A 17,207-nucleotide genomic window follows, 5' to 3' on the forward strand; every position below is an offset into this window, starting at 1 on the left:
ATATATATATATATATATATACACACATATATATGTTACATACACATCACATCTTCTCAATCCATTCGTCAGTTGATAGACATTTGGGCACTTTCCATAATTTAGCTATTGTTGATAGCACTGCTATAAATATTGGGGTGCATGTGCCCCTTCAAATCAGGATTTTTTTATCCCTTGGATAAATTCCTAGTAGTGCAGTTGAGGGTCATAGGGTAGTTCTATTTTTAATTTTTGAGGAACACCCCACACTGTTTTACAGAGTGTCTGCACCATTTTGCATTCCCACCAACTGTACAATAAGGGTCTTATTGATATATATATATTTTTTTTTTTTTAACCTACCATCTCAATATTTTCAAATGAACTCTCTACAGTTATTTTTAACCATCTACTCCTTTTCTTCTATCAGTAGCCACAGGTCAAATATTTCTTATAGTATTTCAGAGTTTCAAAATTTGTGAAATACTATGATTATTCAGGGCAGCGTCCTTCAGAGGTGCTTTGAAATCATTTAAAATAAATTTTTAAAAGCTTAACACAAAACTTGATACTATTATTCTGTCTCCAATTTTATGTTCATCTTTGCCACTTTATTGAAAATATCATACACTACACGACCCCATGACTGCTTATTACTACAAACAGTTCTTTTTTTTTTAATTTTTTTTTTAACTTTTATTTATTTTTGAGAGACAGAGAGAGACAGAGCATGAACGGGGGAGGAGCAGAGAGAGAGGGAGACACAGAATCCGAAACAGGCTCCAGGCTCTGAGCTGTCAGCACAAAGCCCGATGCGGGGCTCGAACTCACGGACCGTGAGATCATGACCTGAGCCGAAGTCGGACGCCCAACCGACCAAGCCACCCAGGCGCCCCACTACAAACAGTTCTTAACTCTTCTTTGAGAGTACCAGTTTTGTAACACTATGAGCCATTCAAATAGGCTTAATTTTTTTTTTTTTTTTTACCGACAAACGATGTTTCACCATTTATTCTTTGTCTCTTTTCTTCCCCAACTCTTCACATTTTATGAATTTTTGAGAAAAACCTCTTGTAAATAAGTACCATGTTCAATAATTTAAAGTGGCCTGTAGCTGTAATCCACAATACAAAGTGACAGAAGAGAGTCTTCGCTATTTCTCGTTCCCCTTTTATAGTCAAAGAGAAAATATTCTTGCAATGTAGATCAGGCCATGAGGTTGATCCCCCAAAATCAATAGACTTATGGTGAACTAAAGTATAAGTAGTAAGTTACCTCCAGTCAAAGATTAGTATCCAAGATAAGCTCAAGCAGCCTGAAGCTGACAGCACAATGCAGGCAACTGGGAAACCTGAGAAGCTGATAGGATTTGCCAGGGAGCAGCCACAGGGGTGACTGGGGCCTATCAGAGAAAGAGCATAATGTGATTCCTGGAAGATGAAAAGGCCCATATGTCATAACATACACCTGACACTTTGCAGAACAGATCTTCCTTTCTGCAACCATGTGAGCTGCCAGTTGCAGTCCTAGGGTAGAAATCACATGCACTATGTTAACAGAGTTCATGGTACTCAAGAGGATTATCTTTTATCGTGATGCTTTAAAAATATACAGTGTGCCATACTGAAACTCTGGAAGATATACCGCCTTTTATTTTTATGGAGAACAATATACCGTTGCCTATCCACGGTCATCTGTGGTATGGCATTTTTGGAGGAACTAGTGTCTTTCCTACCATTAATTAGTTGTAAATTATAGCTGAAATCGATAATCATAATTTCAGTGGGACAATTCAGACACTCCGTTCAACGCAAGGTGATAATCATTTGGATATGTAAGCTATTATTTTTTAATAGAAGAAAGGCACAGTAAGGCTTCTTTAATAATTATAGCAAGAGCAGAACTGGAATAAAGTGGATTTGACTACACATATCTGTTTTGTCACGTTGTTGTTGTTTTTTTTGTTTTTTTTTAAGATAAGATACATTTGAGCTGAAGCCATTCATCATTTAGTAAAATAATATTTGCAAAAATACCACAAATTTCATTGACCTCTAGTTTTATTAAATGGTCATGGTAAGTACACGCCTTATAGATGACAAAACTCCTAATGTAGCAACACAGGCCTGTTCGACCTTTGTACTTACCCATTTGGTCAATACTTGATTGTTCAGAAAATCAAGTTTAACTGGTGCTGACATATGAACTGCCTTCATTGGCTGACACCACATCATTGTATCTACCCCCAAGGAACTCGGGGACTGTAGCAACATAAAAGCAACCTTGTTTCATCCCATTTCTCCAGATTGCTTGCCTCTTGTCTGAAGAGGAATGCAAATACTAGATGATGGATAAGGGTTTTTACCCTTAGCTAAGTTTGGAAAACTGATGTTTCAACCTGGAGCTTACTTATTTTCTAGTTTGTATTGCACTGAGCCTCTAACACACAGTGATGGTGGATATGGTTGTTAATATATATGTAGACAAGGTAGAGGAGGCAACGCTTATAGAAGATGATTTTGCCCATAGTTGTATCGCAGAGGTCAATAACTTACAGCCGTAGCATATGAAGGGAAAGTAAATGCCTTGATTGTATGCATTCCGATGAACTTTGTCGCCTACAGGTCCTTTAGTCTCAAATCTGGGGACCGGGAGAAAGTGCTCAGCTGTTCCATAGATGCTTAAGAAAACAGCTGAACTCAGCTGTCATACACACAAATAGAAAAGCAGTTTTCCAGGTAATCCATTCTCGAACAGTTACACATTGAAGGAAGCAGGATTTCGAAGTAAACAACACCTTGGACTTCATTTTGATAAAACTAATAGAAATTAAATGTGTACAGATACTATAAAATGGTGAGTAATCCAACAGCATGAACAGGATGAGTACAACCTCAGTTTTGGTAAGTCCAGTGTCCATCCCAGTTTTTGCTCTAGAGAAATGATCCTCAGGTATTATTCCACCATGATGATTTTAATGAACTCCTCTGTAATTATTTCAGATAAAATGTTTTGGTCCTAACAAATTTATGAACAATTTTGAAGAGACTAAAAGAAGGGGAGGCTATAAGATTTCCCCCCTTCGTCTTATGGTACAAATGTGAGCCAACAAATTTGGCTATGTACCTTATTTCTGTCAGTTGACTACTATTTTCCAACTGACTTTGATTTTAAAATTAGAGATTTGAAATCATAAAAATTTAGCCCAAGGGTATCATAAAGCCACACCTAAGAATATAATGTCTTTGAAAACTTATTTTGAAAAAGAGACAAGTTAAAAATTTTACTATTCACTAGTCCTCCTAGAAACTACCTATTATTTGCCATTTGAAATTGTTCTTAGGTTACAGAAGTGTTAAAAATTTTTATGTGCTAGAGCTCAGTTAGTTTTGGACAGGGTAATGAAGTAGAACAGTGTGCCTAAGGAAATGTGGTGATGAATATATCATTGCTGTAACTTGTCCAAAATCCCTGCCAATGTAGCCACATTTTTTTCTATGAATCTGTTTAACACTCTCACCATTAAGATTTTCACACTGTATGTCACGGTGGTGTTGTTTAATTAATGTAAGAAAATGCTGAGCAGACTCAAAAGCAACATGGTGTTGGTTCCTCTCTCATTTTTCCCATGAAGAAAATAATCCCCTAAATTATTAGCATTAACATCTCTAGCCTTGTTACAATCAGAGACAAAGACAGGGGGAAAGAATGGCGGTTCTTTATAATAAGAGATAACTGAAAAGTGGGTTGAAAGAGAGTGAGCAATAATCTGAAGACAATTAGGCAGCTCATTAACCTGAACCATTCAATGGTTAAGTCATCATAGAGTGACATTGTAACCTGAACAAAGTTTATAGGCTCTACCTGAAAGTTCCTCAGTCCCTGCCATGGCAGTTTCTTCTTGGATAAATGCAGTCATTATGAAAATAATGATCAAAAATCATTTACCATGAGAAGAAATACATGAGTTAAAGTAAAACAATGGTCGGTCCAAACCCAAATTTAATTTTGGGGAAAGCATTTAAATCTCCACTATGGGGGTGCCAGGGTGGCTCAGTCAGTTAAGTGTCAGACCTCAGCTCAGGTCATGATCTCTTCACGGTTTGCGAGTTCCAGCCCTGCATTGGGCCCTGCGCTGACAGCGTGGAGTCCGCTTTGGAGCCTCTATCTCCCTCTCTCTCTGCCCTTCCCCCCTACTTGTGCTCTCGCTCTCTCTCTCAAAAAATAAACCATAAATAAACATTAAAAAAAACATTAAAATAAAAAGCATTTAAAAAAAAAGGAATCTCCAGTATGTTTCAAAATCATTGTGTCATATGGAGTCTACAAGAGCAGGTAGCCTGGAGTTAGGCATACCAAGGTCCAAAACCATCCTTCTACCTTGATGTTGTGAGAACTGACATGATCTCTCTGTGTCTCTCTTTCTGTTAAGTGGAGATGACCATATGTTCTCTCCAACACGTTGTGAAAATCTACCACACTGGTTGGGACGTTTGAGAACACAAATATTCTAAAAATGGTGATTCTGATTGTTGTGATTATAATTGCTTATTGGTATTGTGATGATTAACTTAAAATGTTTATGTCCTCCGAATGCCTCTTTATCTGTTGCACATTCATCTCTGTAACATTTATCAGCGGGAAGATAGCACTTTGCTGAGAGCATATTGCTTGTTTGGTACAGAACCTGTATCACTATATGGAGTGGGAAAATGTAACATAAAGATGGCGGTGAAAGAAAGGGTGATATCTATCTATTCCAGTCTGTAGCATCAAAAGATGTTAGGGAAAGGACAAAAGAGAAAAATAATTAGGGTATATTTTAATGTAATAAGAAATTTTCTCCGGGCTGAAGAAAAATGAAATTCAAGTCCAACTACAAATTTCGTCTTTTTTATGTTTACTTTCTCTAATTCTCACATCAATGCATACGGTACTGTGGCATAAGTGCTGAGAAAAACAATTATCTTGTATTTTGAGATTTATACTCTCAAAACTTAATATAAAACACACTGACAAGGGGCGCCTGGGTGGCTCACTTGGTTAAACATCAGACCTCGGCTCCTGATCACCAGTTTTGTGGGTTCAAGCCCCATGTCAGGCTCTGTGCTGACAGCTCGGAGCCTGGAGCCTGCTTCGGATTCTGTGTCTCCCTCTCTCTCGGCCCCTGCCCTACTTGTTTTCTGTCTCTGTCTCTGTCTTTCTGTCTCTCAAAAATAAACATTAAAAAAAAAAATTTGAAGACGACACTGACAAATCGGTGATATTTCATATCAAATGATTGTAAAAATCAAAAAGAGTCAAGATGTGGTTAACAAATACAAATTGGTAATCAGTTAAACAATATGTTATACACATTGCACACACATACCCACCCGCATGTACACACACATACATATATAAAATCTGAGTATAACTGTGGTTTATCTCCTGAAGAGTTACTTGAAACATCACATAAGGTTCTCATAAATGATGCCAGGATTAAATGTGGAAGAAAATTAGCGAAATTTGTATGTTCTGTTCTGCCAAAAATTCATTTTATTTTTATTGCTAAGTAATATATTTTCATTTTATATGCTAGAAAGTATTGAAGATGTTTTGGTTTTATTTGCAGAGTATCCATATTTATCACCCACTCTTTTTTCTGACATTCATGATTAAGTACTAGGATGTGCTTCAGTGATCCTTGATTCAGGAGGGATTATGTTTGTGTTTACAAATACAGGTTGAATGGGTGTGAGTATTCAAAGTCACTTAAATTCTTTCAGGAACTTAATTAATTAAAATACCTCAAACTTAAGGGATCCTGTCTCTTTCTCTTCATCATCTAAAATGTTCATCTGTATAGGGGTGCCGGGGTGGCTCAGTCGGTTAAGCGGCCGACTTCGGCTCAGGTCACGATCTCGCAGTTCGTGAGTTCGAGCCCCACGCCAGGCTCTGTGCTGACCGCTCAGAGCCTGGAGCCTGCTTCAGATTCTGCGTCTCCCTGTCTCTCTGCCCCTTCCTGCTCATGCTCTGTCTCCCTCTGTCTCTCAAAAATGAATAAATGTTAAAAAAAATTAAAGGTTCATCTATGCAACATTAGACATTTTCTCAAGACCTTAATTTTCCTTCCTCTGTTGTTAAACATTCCTTATGAGGAACAAAGTAGACCCAACTCACATTTATAGTATCACTCTCAGGAAATTTTGGGGGGCATGTAGAACAATGAGGGGCATGTAGAAGGAAAATAAATCCATTATTATACCTTTTAGCCTTTAAATTATAGCTAACTGTGGCATCTTCATATTAAAACCCAATTTAGCAACACAGTTTAGAGACTGGTCTATAATAAGTAAATAAACAATGAATTAATGGATACTAGGGCATTTGCTTTTTTTATTTTTTTATTTTTTATTTTTTTAATTTTTTTTTTTAACGTTTATTTATTTTTGAGACAGAGAGAGACAGAGCATGAACGGGGGAGGGTCAGAGAGAGGGAGACACAGAATCGGAAACAGGCTCCAGGCTCTGAGCTGTCAGCACAGAGCCTGATGCGGGGCTCGAACTCACGGACCGCGAGATCATGACAGGAGCCGAAGTCGGCCGCTTAACCGACTGAGCCACACAGGTGCCCCGGCATTTGCTTTTTAAAAAAAAAATAATTGATTCATAAAAACTAACCACTAAATAAAAAATATAATTTACAAATGATTAACTTTTAACAAAATAAAACAAAGCAAATGATTAACTTTTGACTAGAAACCCATTTTGAATTTTCTTCAGTATCTCAAATTTTAAAATGAGTGTATATATTTCCTCAGCTTTTAATCTGTGTTCTGGTAAGAATTGAATAAATATTCATCAAGTAATAATTGATAACAGTGATATTTCTTCTCTTTTTGTCAAATTGTATTTCTAAAATTAAAATTATTTATTACAAGATGAGTGGGTTCAGAAAAATCTAAGGAAAACTAAGAGGATAACTTAGAACTATCTTTACCAAATCATCGACTTACTAAATAAAACTCAGTCACTTAGACACCAATTAGCCAAAATTCTAATATTGATTAAAGAAAAACAAATACTTTATGTCTTTATCTAATATAGTATCCTTATTTGTAGAAACATTTACTTAGAATATACATTTTGAGAATTCACATATTTTTGGCCATATGAGACCCATACTGTATAAATTGGCATATAGTATTCTAATATAAATGCTTGGAAATCAAGTTCTCATTCTTGGGGCACCTGGGTGGCTCAATCAGCTATGCATCTCACTTTTGATCTCAGGTTTGTGAGATCAGGTCATGACCTCACGGTTTGTGAGATCAGGTGCCACATGGGGCTCAGCACTGACAGCACAGAGCCTGCTTGAGATCCTCTGTCTCCCTCTCTCTCTGCCCCTCCCCTGCACTCATTCTTAAATACTAACTTGTTATCAAACTTGAGAATAACTGAAAATTACTCTTGTTGTGAAAGTTTGCCCTGAGGTTTATAAAGTGAAGTAGCAGTAAATTAATAAAATAGAAGTGCAGAAAGTTTTAGTATGTTAAAGGGAGTTGAGTAAAATGTGTTCACATAATAATTTTTACAAAACCTAAAATGTGAGGGTGGCTTGGGGGATTCATATACAAAATTTTATCAGATGTTGTGTCAAAAGAAATGCAATTAGAACATATGTTTCCCTGATATTATCAGTTGTTAAATATGCAGACTGGGGTGTGTGTGTGTGTGTGTGTGTGTGTGCGCGTGTGTGTGTGCGTGCGCGTTGGGGGTGTTGTGATAGATATATTTCGCATAGAGTGGCTCAGGAAATTCATAGAAAAACTTGGAAAAATATTTTAACACTTTGGTTCATATGTATAGGAAATAATGTAAACTGTTGGATTTATTTTAACTGATTGCAGTATTTTTCTAATTTAATAGTTTGGCTGAGAACTCACATTTACCATATTTTGACATAAATTTACATTTGGTGACATAATTTGGAGAACTGATCAGCACACACCAAGCTTTTCTGAATAAGTAGTTAAATGTATAACCAGGGTAAACGTACACCCAATTAACTTAAGTATTATGAGTCTGCTTGGCAACACAAGGATCCAGTGTGAGTGAATCAGCAACTTAGGTCTTTAATGTCATTTTTGGATCATGTTTGGAAAACACCTGTAAAAAGTCTATCACAATTTCAAGAATAAAGGACAATGTCAGTGTGTTTCACAGTCACATTCATGTAATGTTATATAAATAGAAAATGAAAATATCTACAGGTGGAAAAATATGAAACACCTTTTCATTTATGCTCAATGCAGTGAGCCCATGCTCTTCTGTCAACCTGAAATCATCAGGGTTTTTTTTCCTATTAAAAACAATCTTGATGATTTAAGGTAAGTTTTATAGAGTGTTAGATATGTGGTCATTTTCAGCTTATAAGTATTTTGAGGTATTCTGGCAGTTCTCAGAGTGAACGTGCATATGCTAGGATGTGCATAATCAATCATCTTTGATTCCAAAATATAGGTTTAATCGGGATAGATTCACTCAATGAATAAATTAATAGACCTGGAAGAAGTAATAAGCATGTAAGCTCTGTTCCTATCAGAGGAAAGAATGTTCCAAAATGAGGGCACAGTAAATGCAAAGCGTTGACTATTAAGAGCGTGCGTGGCTTATTTGTGGGATTGTGCCCGGAAGTCACTGTGCCTGGAGATGAGAGGGAGAGTAAAGGAGGAAGCCATCATGTAGGGCTGGATAGGCCAATGTAAAGATTTGAGATTTTACTCTAAATGGAATGAGAAGGCCCTGGAAGGGTTTCAACAAAAGAATGAAACCATCTGATACTATCATAGAACCGTTCTGGTTATGTATGCACACAAAATTACAGCATCTCACATTTCTCTATTTAATATTATGTCAGAGGAGCTACCAGCCTGTATAATCACACATCTGGGAATGTGTTATTGATCAGAAGACCCCAGTGGGCAGGCCTGACTGGACTCTGGCACCATGACCTACACTCTTTCTTAGCATGAGCGATGGTTCTCAGTGGGGGGTGCTCTAGTCCTCTTAAGACAGATATTCTCCATGGAGAAAACTTTGACCACAAGAGTGAGAACGTTTGATCATATGATGTAAAAAAATCATGCTTTTATATGTATAGAGCACATCTATGTTAAAATTTCATTGACAAAGCACCATTAGGATAAAGGTATTTAAAAGGTTCTTTGGAAGGTGGGTGATAACAACAAATGAAAAAATGGGAATCACTAATCTTAGCGATGGTTCAGCAATCTGCATGGACGTTTCTTTTTTGTAATTATCAAAGAGGATTGGTGTCAGCATTTAGTCAGTAGAAACCAGAGATGCTACGTGTCCTGCAATGCTTAGGATGGATCTCCCAAATGAAAAATTTTCAAATAGCCCACTAAGAGTCCATGTAGGCAAAATTCTGGTTTTAATTATCCAAGTATAAAAGTTAATTCTTTTTTTTTTCCTTCCATAGTCATTCTTACTATACAACTACCTTATGGAAGGAGGGAAGATTTAATTATTTTGCTCAGATCATTACATCACAAAGGTTTCATTTTTTTTTTTGCATTGGATTCAATAATTGTCACATCCACAGTGTTTATATAGGCACAAACATCTGATTATTTCATTGTCTTCAATATATGACTTTCATGTATATTTAAATCCACATGATTTTACTAAAATTCATTTAAAAATTTTTTTCATTACATGAGAGCTTATTACATACTTATTTTCAGGACAGTAAAAAGTATACTTAATAGGGTGTACTGAACGGAAGGAAGAAGCAGAACAGGGGAGACAACTCTTGATTCTTCAAATTGTAGAAATGAAATGTTTAAGAAAAAACATTTAATCTTATTCTTGCACTATCAGATAGAAATTTGGCAGAGGATAATAATAATTAAAAACTAATATGGAAAAGTAAAAATTGTTTCCTTTCTAAATACTAACCAACTGGTAATTGCTAACTATGATTTTTTTCTTTAATTTATTAAATGGACCAGTCCTATTATAAATACTTAATCCATTTTAATTTATTTAAAATTTTCAGTACCCAGAAGGTTTTCCTGTTTTACAGATGAAGAGTATGAGGCACAGAGATTAGGTAACATAGTCCAAAGCACATTGCTAGGAAGTGCTGGCATTTAACTAGAACGCCCTTGGTTCAAGTTATATCATTGTCATTTGACTGGTATCGGGCTTCCCCAGTTTCTGAACGCTTGTTCGGTTTTATGGAATATTCCAGTGCACAGTATCTCAGGCTTCCTGATGTTGCATGGGTCATGGTTAATTTGTCCAACTGCTTGCCTACTTGTTCATTTGGCTGCTCGTTTTGAATTTAAGGTGAAGTTGTTCATTTTTGTTTCATAAACACGTAAGGATTTTTTTGTCAAATTGATGTGTCTGATCACTTAAAGTTGGTCTTAGTGACTCTTTTCTGTCCAATATGCTTACCCTTTTCTGATGTTTCTCCTAAACTAGAGTACCCTGGGAGAGTTTTGTCCAATATCACAGATGGTAAAATATTTACCAACTGAAAAATAGTATTGATCGTTGCAGCAACACAGCTAATGAGCGTGTCTAGTTTCTGAACAGCATGTTTGGCTGCAGTCTTTGGAGTCTATTGATTAAAATCATAGCAAACACAACAAATGTGTATATGCCTTAAGACTTCCAAAATGCTTCTAAAGTTTTATAAACTAGAAGTATTCTTGCATAATATATTTGAAGAAATTACTGTTTCATTCAATATATTTTTAGTCTATTTTTCACAAAGAATTTTTTCCCTCTTTGGTCATCAGTGAATATGTTGAATGAATGACAGATGGACTGATATCTAATGACAGAGGGTTAGTTAAATAAATTGGAACATAGTCCTAGTAGAGTCCTACAGCAAGTAAAGTGATGTTATGAAGGTTTCTCCTTTATTAATAATATAAAAACTCATACTGTGATATGCAAGAAATAGGATGTAAATTTTTTATTTAGTGTACTTTCCAGCATATAAATAAAAGTGGATGCCTGCGACTAAGAGAAATATTAGAAGGAAATGTATGTAGATGTTAATACTGATAGGAATTGTAAGAATATTACTTCCTTCTTCATATTTTGAGAATTTATACAGTGTACATATTATATTGAAAGGAAATAATACATTGAATGTATTTCTTCATATGTATTTCTTTTCATCTTCCCTCTCACCAAAGCAGAGAATTTTTATCCAATGGGGTCCTGAAACGTGGAGATTGATGATGCAAAAAATTGCAACGGTTCTGCTCTAAAACACTAATACAAGACACTATCATGTTGTTTCTTATTATTTTATATTATTTAAGTTTATTTATTGAGAGAGAGAGAGAGAGAGAGAGAGAGAGAGAGGCAGGGAGGGAAGAGAGAGAGGGAGAGAGAATCCCAAGCAGGCTTTACACTGTCAGCATAGAGCCGGTTGTGGGGCTAGAACTCACAAACCATGAAATCATGACCTGAGCCAAACCCAAGAGTCAGACACTTAATTTACTGAGCCACCCAGGCACCCCTCTAATTTTAACTATTAAAAATAGAAATGATATTCTACTGATGCAGATCCCATAAGTTCTGGTAGGAATAATTAATATAGGTAGAATTCCATTTTGTGTCACCATAAGACATGCATTGCACTAACAAAATAGAATTTATATATCAGAAAATACATACAGAAAGATCTGTTAAGATAACTGATTATGATCATGATTCCAATTTTAAAATATTTTATTTTGTTTTAATGCTTACTAGCACCTGCCTATTAATATCCTTAAAGATGATAATAAGTTTAATTTTCATAGAAACATTTCTATCAGGAATAGGAGGTCCAACAATAATTTCACTTACTCCATTTCACCAAGAAAGAATATTACGGTTATTAAATTGTATCCATCAACAATATTAAAAATGCATTATGAATAAAATGTAATACTTTATATGTCTTCATATATAGTTGTTTTCTTATTTCCAGAATGTTTTGTCAAAGAATATATGAATATATTTTTGACATACATATGCAAATATACACGTATACATGCATATAGCACAGATATAAAATAGAAAGTATATACAGTGAATTATTTCATTTAATGTGTTTTATTCTTACATTTTATTAACTTTGATTTATTTTTGAGAGAAAAAGACAGAGCATGAGCAGGAGAGGGGCAGACACAGAATCGGAAGCAGACTCCAGGCTCTGAGCTATCAGCACAGAGCCCAATGTGCGGCTCGCACTCATGAGCGGTGAGATCATGACCTGAGCTGAAGTCAGACTCTTAACCGACTGAACCACCCAGGCACCTGTTAATGTGTCTGATTCTTAAAGAGCCCTGTAAATAGCAACTAGATATTTAGCAATTTGCTAAAGTTTACTTAGTTTATTTGCGCTTTCTATCAAAATTAATTCATCTTACTGCATTGTTTTTTTATGTGAATAGGAAGATCAAATGGTGAGGGCATTTTAACTGGACATATACACATCCTTAGCTCCGCCTTAAATACAAGCTACATTACTCTTTTCTGACCTGAAATTTTCTCTTTTGTGCCAGCTCTCTTCCAAAAACTTTAATTAAACAATAACAACAACAAATTCAAGATCTTACACCAAAACTTAGAGCTTATTTGCATCTAACTTCTCTTGATTTGCTACACATATCCCTGGTCCTGTCCTCTCTTCCTGCAGGACTGAGAAATATCTAAGGTCACAGTCTTCATTCACTGCCCCATCATTTCTTTGCCCCTGCAAAGTCCTGAAGCCTGCAGTTTTGCATGAGCTGCAAGGTTTTGTTTCGGTTTTGGTTCTTATGTTTTTCTTCCAAGAAATGTCATTTTAAATGAATTTTATTTAAATTCCAGTTAGTTAACATATAGTGTAATATTAGTTTCAGGTGTAGAATTTAGTGATTCATCACTTACATATAACACCTGGTGCTCATCACAACATGGGCCCTCCTTACCCATCTAGCCCATTCCCCTGCCCACCCCCCCCCCCCAGCAACCCACAGTTTGTTCTCTATAGGTAAGAGTCTGTTTTGTGCTTTGACTCTCTCTCTTCCCCCCCGTGTTCATTTTTTTTTCTTAAATTCCACATAGGAGTGAAATCATAGGCATTTTTCTTTGACTTATTTCACTTAGGATAATAGTCTCTAGCTCTATCCACATCATTGCAAATGGCAAGATTTCATTCTTTTTTAAGACTGAGTAATATTACCATATATATATATATATATATATATATATATATATATATATATATACCACAACTTTTTTATCCATCCAACAGACAATGGACATCTGGGCTCTTTCCATAATTTGGCTATTGTTGATAATACCAGTTATAAACATCAGGGTGCATGTGCCCCTTCAAATCAGCATTTTTGTATCCTCTGGGTAAATACCTAGTACTTAGTAGTGCGATTGCTAGGTCATAGGGTAGTTCTATTTTTAACTTTTTGAGGCACCTCCATACTGTTTTCCAATGGCTGCACCAGTTTGTGTTCCCACAAACAGTGTAAGAGGGTTCCCCTTTCCCCACATCTGCGGATTCCTGTGTTGTTAATTTTAGCCATTCTGACAGGTGTGACGTGATACCTCATTGTAGTTTTGTTTTATTTTTCTATTCACTTAAGTTTCCATCATAACCATGGCAGCATCTTCAGAGTTCCTCCACTTTATCCCGATGGTCAGGTTTTACTGACCTTCCTAGTACAACTGGAATTAGTTACCCATCCCTTCAAAGCTGACATTTGGCATTTCCCTTCCCTTCCTTGTTGATTATATGACGTTTTGTCAGACACATCTACTTTTTAAATGTTTGTTTGTTTGTTTGTTTATTTTGAGAGAGACAGAATGAGAGTGGGCGAGGGGCAGAGGAAGAAGGAGAGGGAGATTCTTAAGCAGGCTTCATGTTCACAGGCTCAGCATAGAGCCTGACTCAGGGCTTGATCCTGCAGCCATGAGATCATGACATAAAGCAAAATCAAGAGTCAGATGCTTAACAGACTGAGCCACCCAGGTGCCTGCAGACACATCTATTGCCTGTTAAAAAGGTATCCTGTTGGGGCGCCTGGGTGGCTCAGTCGGTTAAGGGACCAACTTTGGCTCAGGTCATGATCTCGCGGTCCATGAGTTCGAGCCCCGCATCGGGCTCTGTCCTGACAGCTTAGAGCCTGGAGCGTGTTTCAGATTCTGTGTCTCCCTCTCTCTCACCCTCCCCCGTTCATGCTCTGTCTCTCTCTGTCTCAAAAATAAATAAACGTTAAAAAAAATTTTTAAAAAAGGTATCCTGTTGATAAGACTCCACTTAAGCATAGCCCCCTTTGCATTGGTACATTCCTTTCCCATCAGTTCTCCCATGTCTGCCATTTGTGATGGAAGTCTTGGCAGGTTATTGTAACAATCACTTTCTTTAGGGTACACCTACTCCATTGTAATTTTCAGTAATGCCCAAGATTTTAATTATGTTCTGTTATAAAGATTCCCAGATTGCTTTTTACTTCTCACCTCTATTTAATACCAAACTAATAGTTTCCAAGAACCAAAATATGCTTATTTTTGTTTTATTTTCCTCTGCTTCTCTGCACATCTCTCTTCCGTGTCAAGTGGCTTTAAACTAATTAAATAGTGTTTGCATTATATTCCACATTAGACATTGTTCCTGTGTTCTCTCTGTTAGGTTTATAGATTTTAGAATATCCTTCTCTTGACCTACCTAAAAACTCTTTTCACATTCCTTTCTGGCTTTTATTCCCGTTTTCTTAACAGCAGTGGCCTATATCCATTGTTTCTTTAGCCACGATATTTTTCTTTTGTCTTAATTATTTTCTAATTATACATAAGTAGAGATTTAATAGGTTTTCCAGGTTTGCCAACATTTGCTCCATACTTTCTGGTTCCTCTCCTCTCTCACCAGCGACATGGCCAATCCTCTGCTGTGTTGACTGCACTCAGGTAAAATGATTTACTATGATTTTTGGGATACTTTCATTTGTTCCTCTTACCATAATGTCACCTAGAAAACCTTAAGCCAATTCAAAACTACTCCTAGATAGTATTGAGAATTGTTAACCAGGACGGCTGGGTGGCTCAGTCGATTAAATGTTTGACTCTTGGTTTAGGTTCAGGTCATGATCTCACTGTTTGTGAGTTCGAGCCCCGCATCATACTCTGTGCTGACAGTTCAGAGCCTGCTTAGGATTCTCTCTCTCCCTCTCTCACTACCCCTCCCCTGCTCATCCTATCTCCTCTCTCCCTCACTCTATCTCAAAAATAAATAAACGTTAAATGAATTAAAAAGAATTTTTAACCCTTTATCTTTCATTGTAAAGAAAGAAAATATACATAAGATATATTTTGAGCCCATCTTAGAAAACTAACTGCTGCTATAGATCATTTTATGCCATGTTTCAGTGTTACTGTAAAATTCCAAATTACTTTAGATAGTGAAATCTTTGAGAAATTCTGATTGAGAAATTCTTCATAGATTAAAATTTCAAACTGTATTAGGAATTCATTGAATTGTCAAAATGATTTTTAACTATTGAAACTAGAATGACTCAGTTCTTTGGAACGTTTGGCATTCTAAAAAATTTTGAATGAAGTTTATTTGCATGTAACTCTTTGCCCTGAGTAAATAAATCCATGAATTCCATGATAAGACCTACAATGGAATTTTCTTTCTTTAGATAAAGTTTTACAACTAGTCATTGCCTTAGAATGGTGCTGTGTATATTGGTATAATGAGTTGAAAACCAAACATTTTATTTTTATTTTTTTTAATTTTTAAAAATTTATTTATTTTTGAGAGACAGTGAGACAGACCATGAGCAGGGGAGGGCCAAAGAGACGGGTGAAGGGGACACAGAATCCGAAGCAGGCTTCAGGCTCTGACCTGTCAGCATAATTTTATTTTTATTTTTTATTAATTGTTTAAAATTTGTTCAAGCTTGCCATATGCTGAGATATAATAACTAGCATCTAAAAAGACCAGATTCTTATTAATTTTCCATCCATAGACTTATATAGCTACATACACTGTGGGTTATATGAAAACAGTTTTCAAAATAATTTTAATTGTCAAACTGCTAATTTGCTATAACTCTGTTTTCTCAAAGTATCAGTAGGGTTTACGTTGTACATTAAAGTGCATAAAGGGCTATTCTCATGGGTAATTTCTTTGTCAATGTAATAACCTCATAGATATGTGTCACTCTTATCATCCGCATATTCAGATAAGGAAACTAAAGTATAAAAGTTTAAATATAATCTATATTCATACCCCATATTTAGCTACAGTAAATAATTGAGCTTGACCTTAAAGCTATGTCTTGTCACTTTTAATTTAATGTTGTTTTCTCTAAAACTCTTTGCTGAAGATACATGCAGCTACTACATTGCATAACTGGTTCTACACAGCAGTAAGCTACAGAAGCTGTAAGACTTCAGAGAGACATGGCTTGATGACAAATGTAGAATTATCATAGGACTAACAAATCACACAGAAAGGGTTATCCAAAAAATTAAGTCTCTTCTTTGAAATAAGAAAAGTATTTGGAGAATGAGAACATTACTACAGAAGTCCTATAATCTTACTTGTAAACCTCCATATATATATATATATATATATATATATATATATATATATATATATATATATATAAAATGTCAAGCTAGCTAACATACACTGTATATAGTGTGCTCCTGGCTTCAGGAGTAGAGTCCCGTGATTCATCACTTATATGCAACACCCAGTGCTCATCCAACAAGTGCCCTCCTCAATGCCCATCACCCATTTTCCCTGTGCTCCTACCCCCCGCCATTAACCCTCAGTTTGTTCTCTGTATTTAAGAATCTCTTATGGTTTGCCTCTCTCTCTGTTTGTAATTATGTTTTTCCTTCCCTTCCCCCATGGTCTTCTGTTAAGTTTCTCAAATTCCACATATGAGTGGAAACATATGAGATATGTCTTTCTCTGACTGACTTATTTCACTTAGCATAATGCCCTCCAGTTCCATCCATGTTGTTGCGAATGGGAAGATTTCATTCTTTTTCATCGCCAAGTAGTATTCCATAGTGTATATGTATGCCACATCTTCTTTCTCCATTCATCTAAAATCCACCCTTTAAAAATCAGACTACTATCCTGGGCTCTGAAAAGGAAGTTCAGTATTGGCAACAGACACTTACAGTGATGG

The 17,207-nt window shown here is 36.0% G+C and overlaps 2 protein-coding genes across 2 annotated transcripts in view; one reads left to right on the forward strand and one right to left on the reverse strand.

Moving 5' to 3' along the window:
* ROBO1 (roundabout guidance receptor 1) overlaps positions 1-17,207 on the forward strand; it is a 1,142,978-nt gene that overhangs the window by 351,997 nt on the left and 773,774 nt on the right. The window lies entirely within an intron of this gene.
* The window catches only part of LOC131513022 (B-cell CLL/lymphoma 7 protein family member C-like), a 67,365-nt gene that overhangs the window by 4,066 nt on the left and 46,092 nt on the right, over positions 1-17,207 (reverse strand). The window contains 1 exon segment of the mRNA XM_058732360.1: positions 10,450-10,615. Coding sequence (XP_058588343.1) covers positions 10,450-10,615 — 166 coding nt within the window.

This window comes from Neofelis nebulosa, chromosome 5 (assembly GCF_028018385.1).
Source record: "Neofelis nebulosa isolate mNeoNeb1 chromosome 5, mNeoNeb1.pri, whole genome shotgun sequence".
Lineage (NCBI taxonomy): Eukaryota > Metazoa > Chordata > Mammalia > Carnivora > Felidae > Neofelis > Neofelis nebulosa.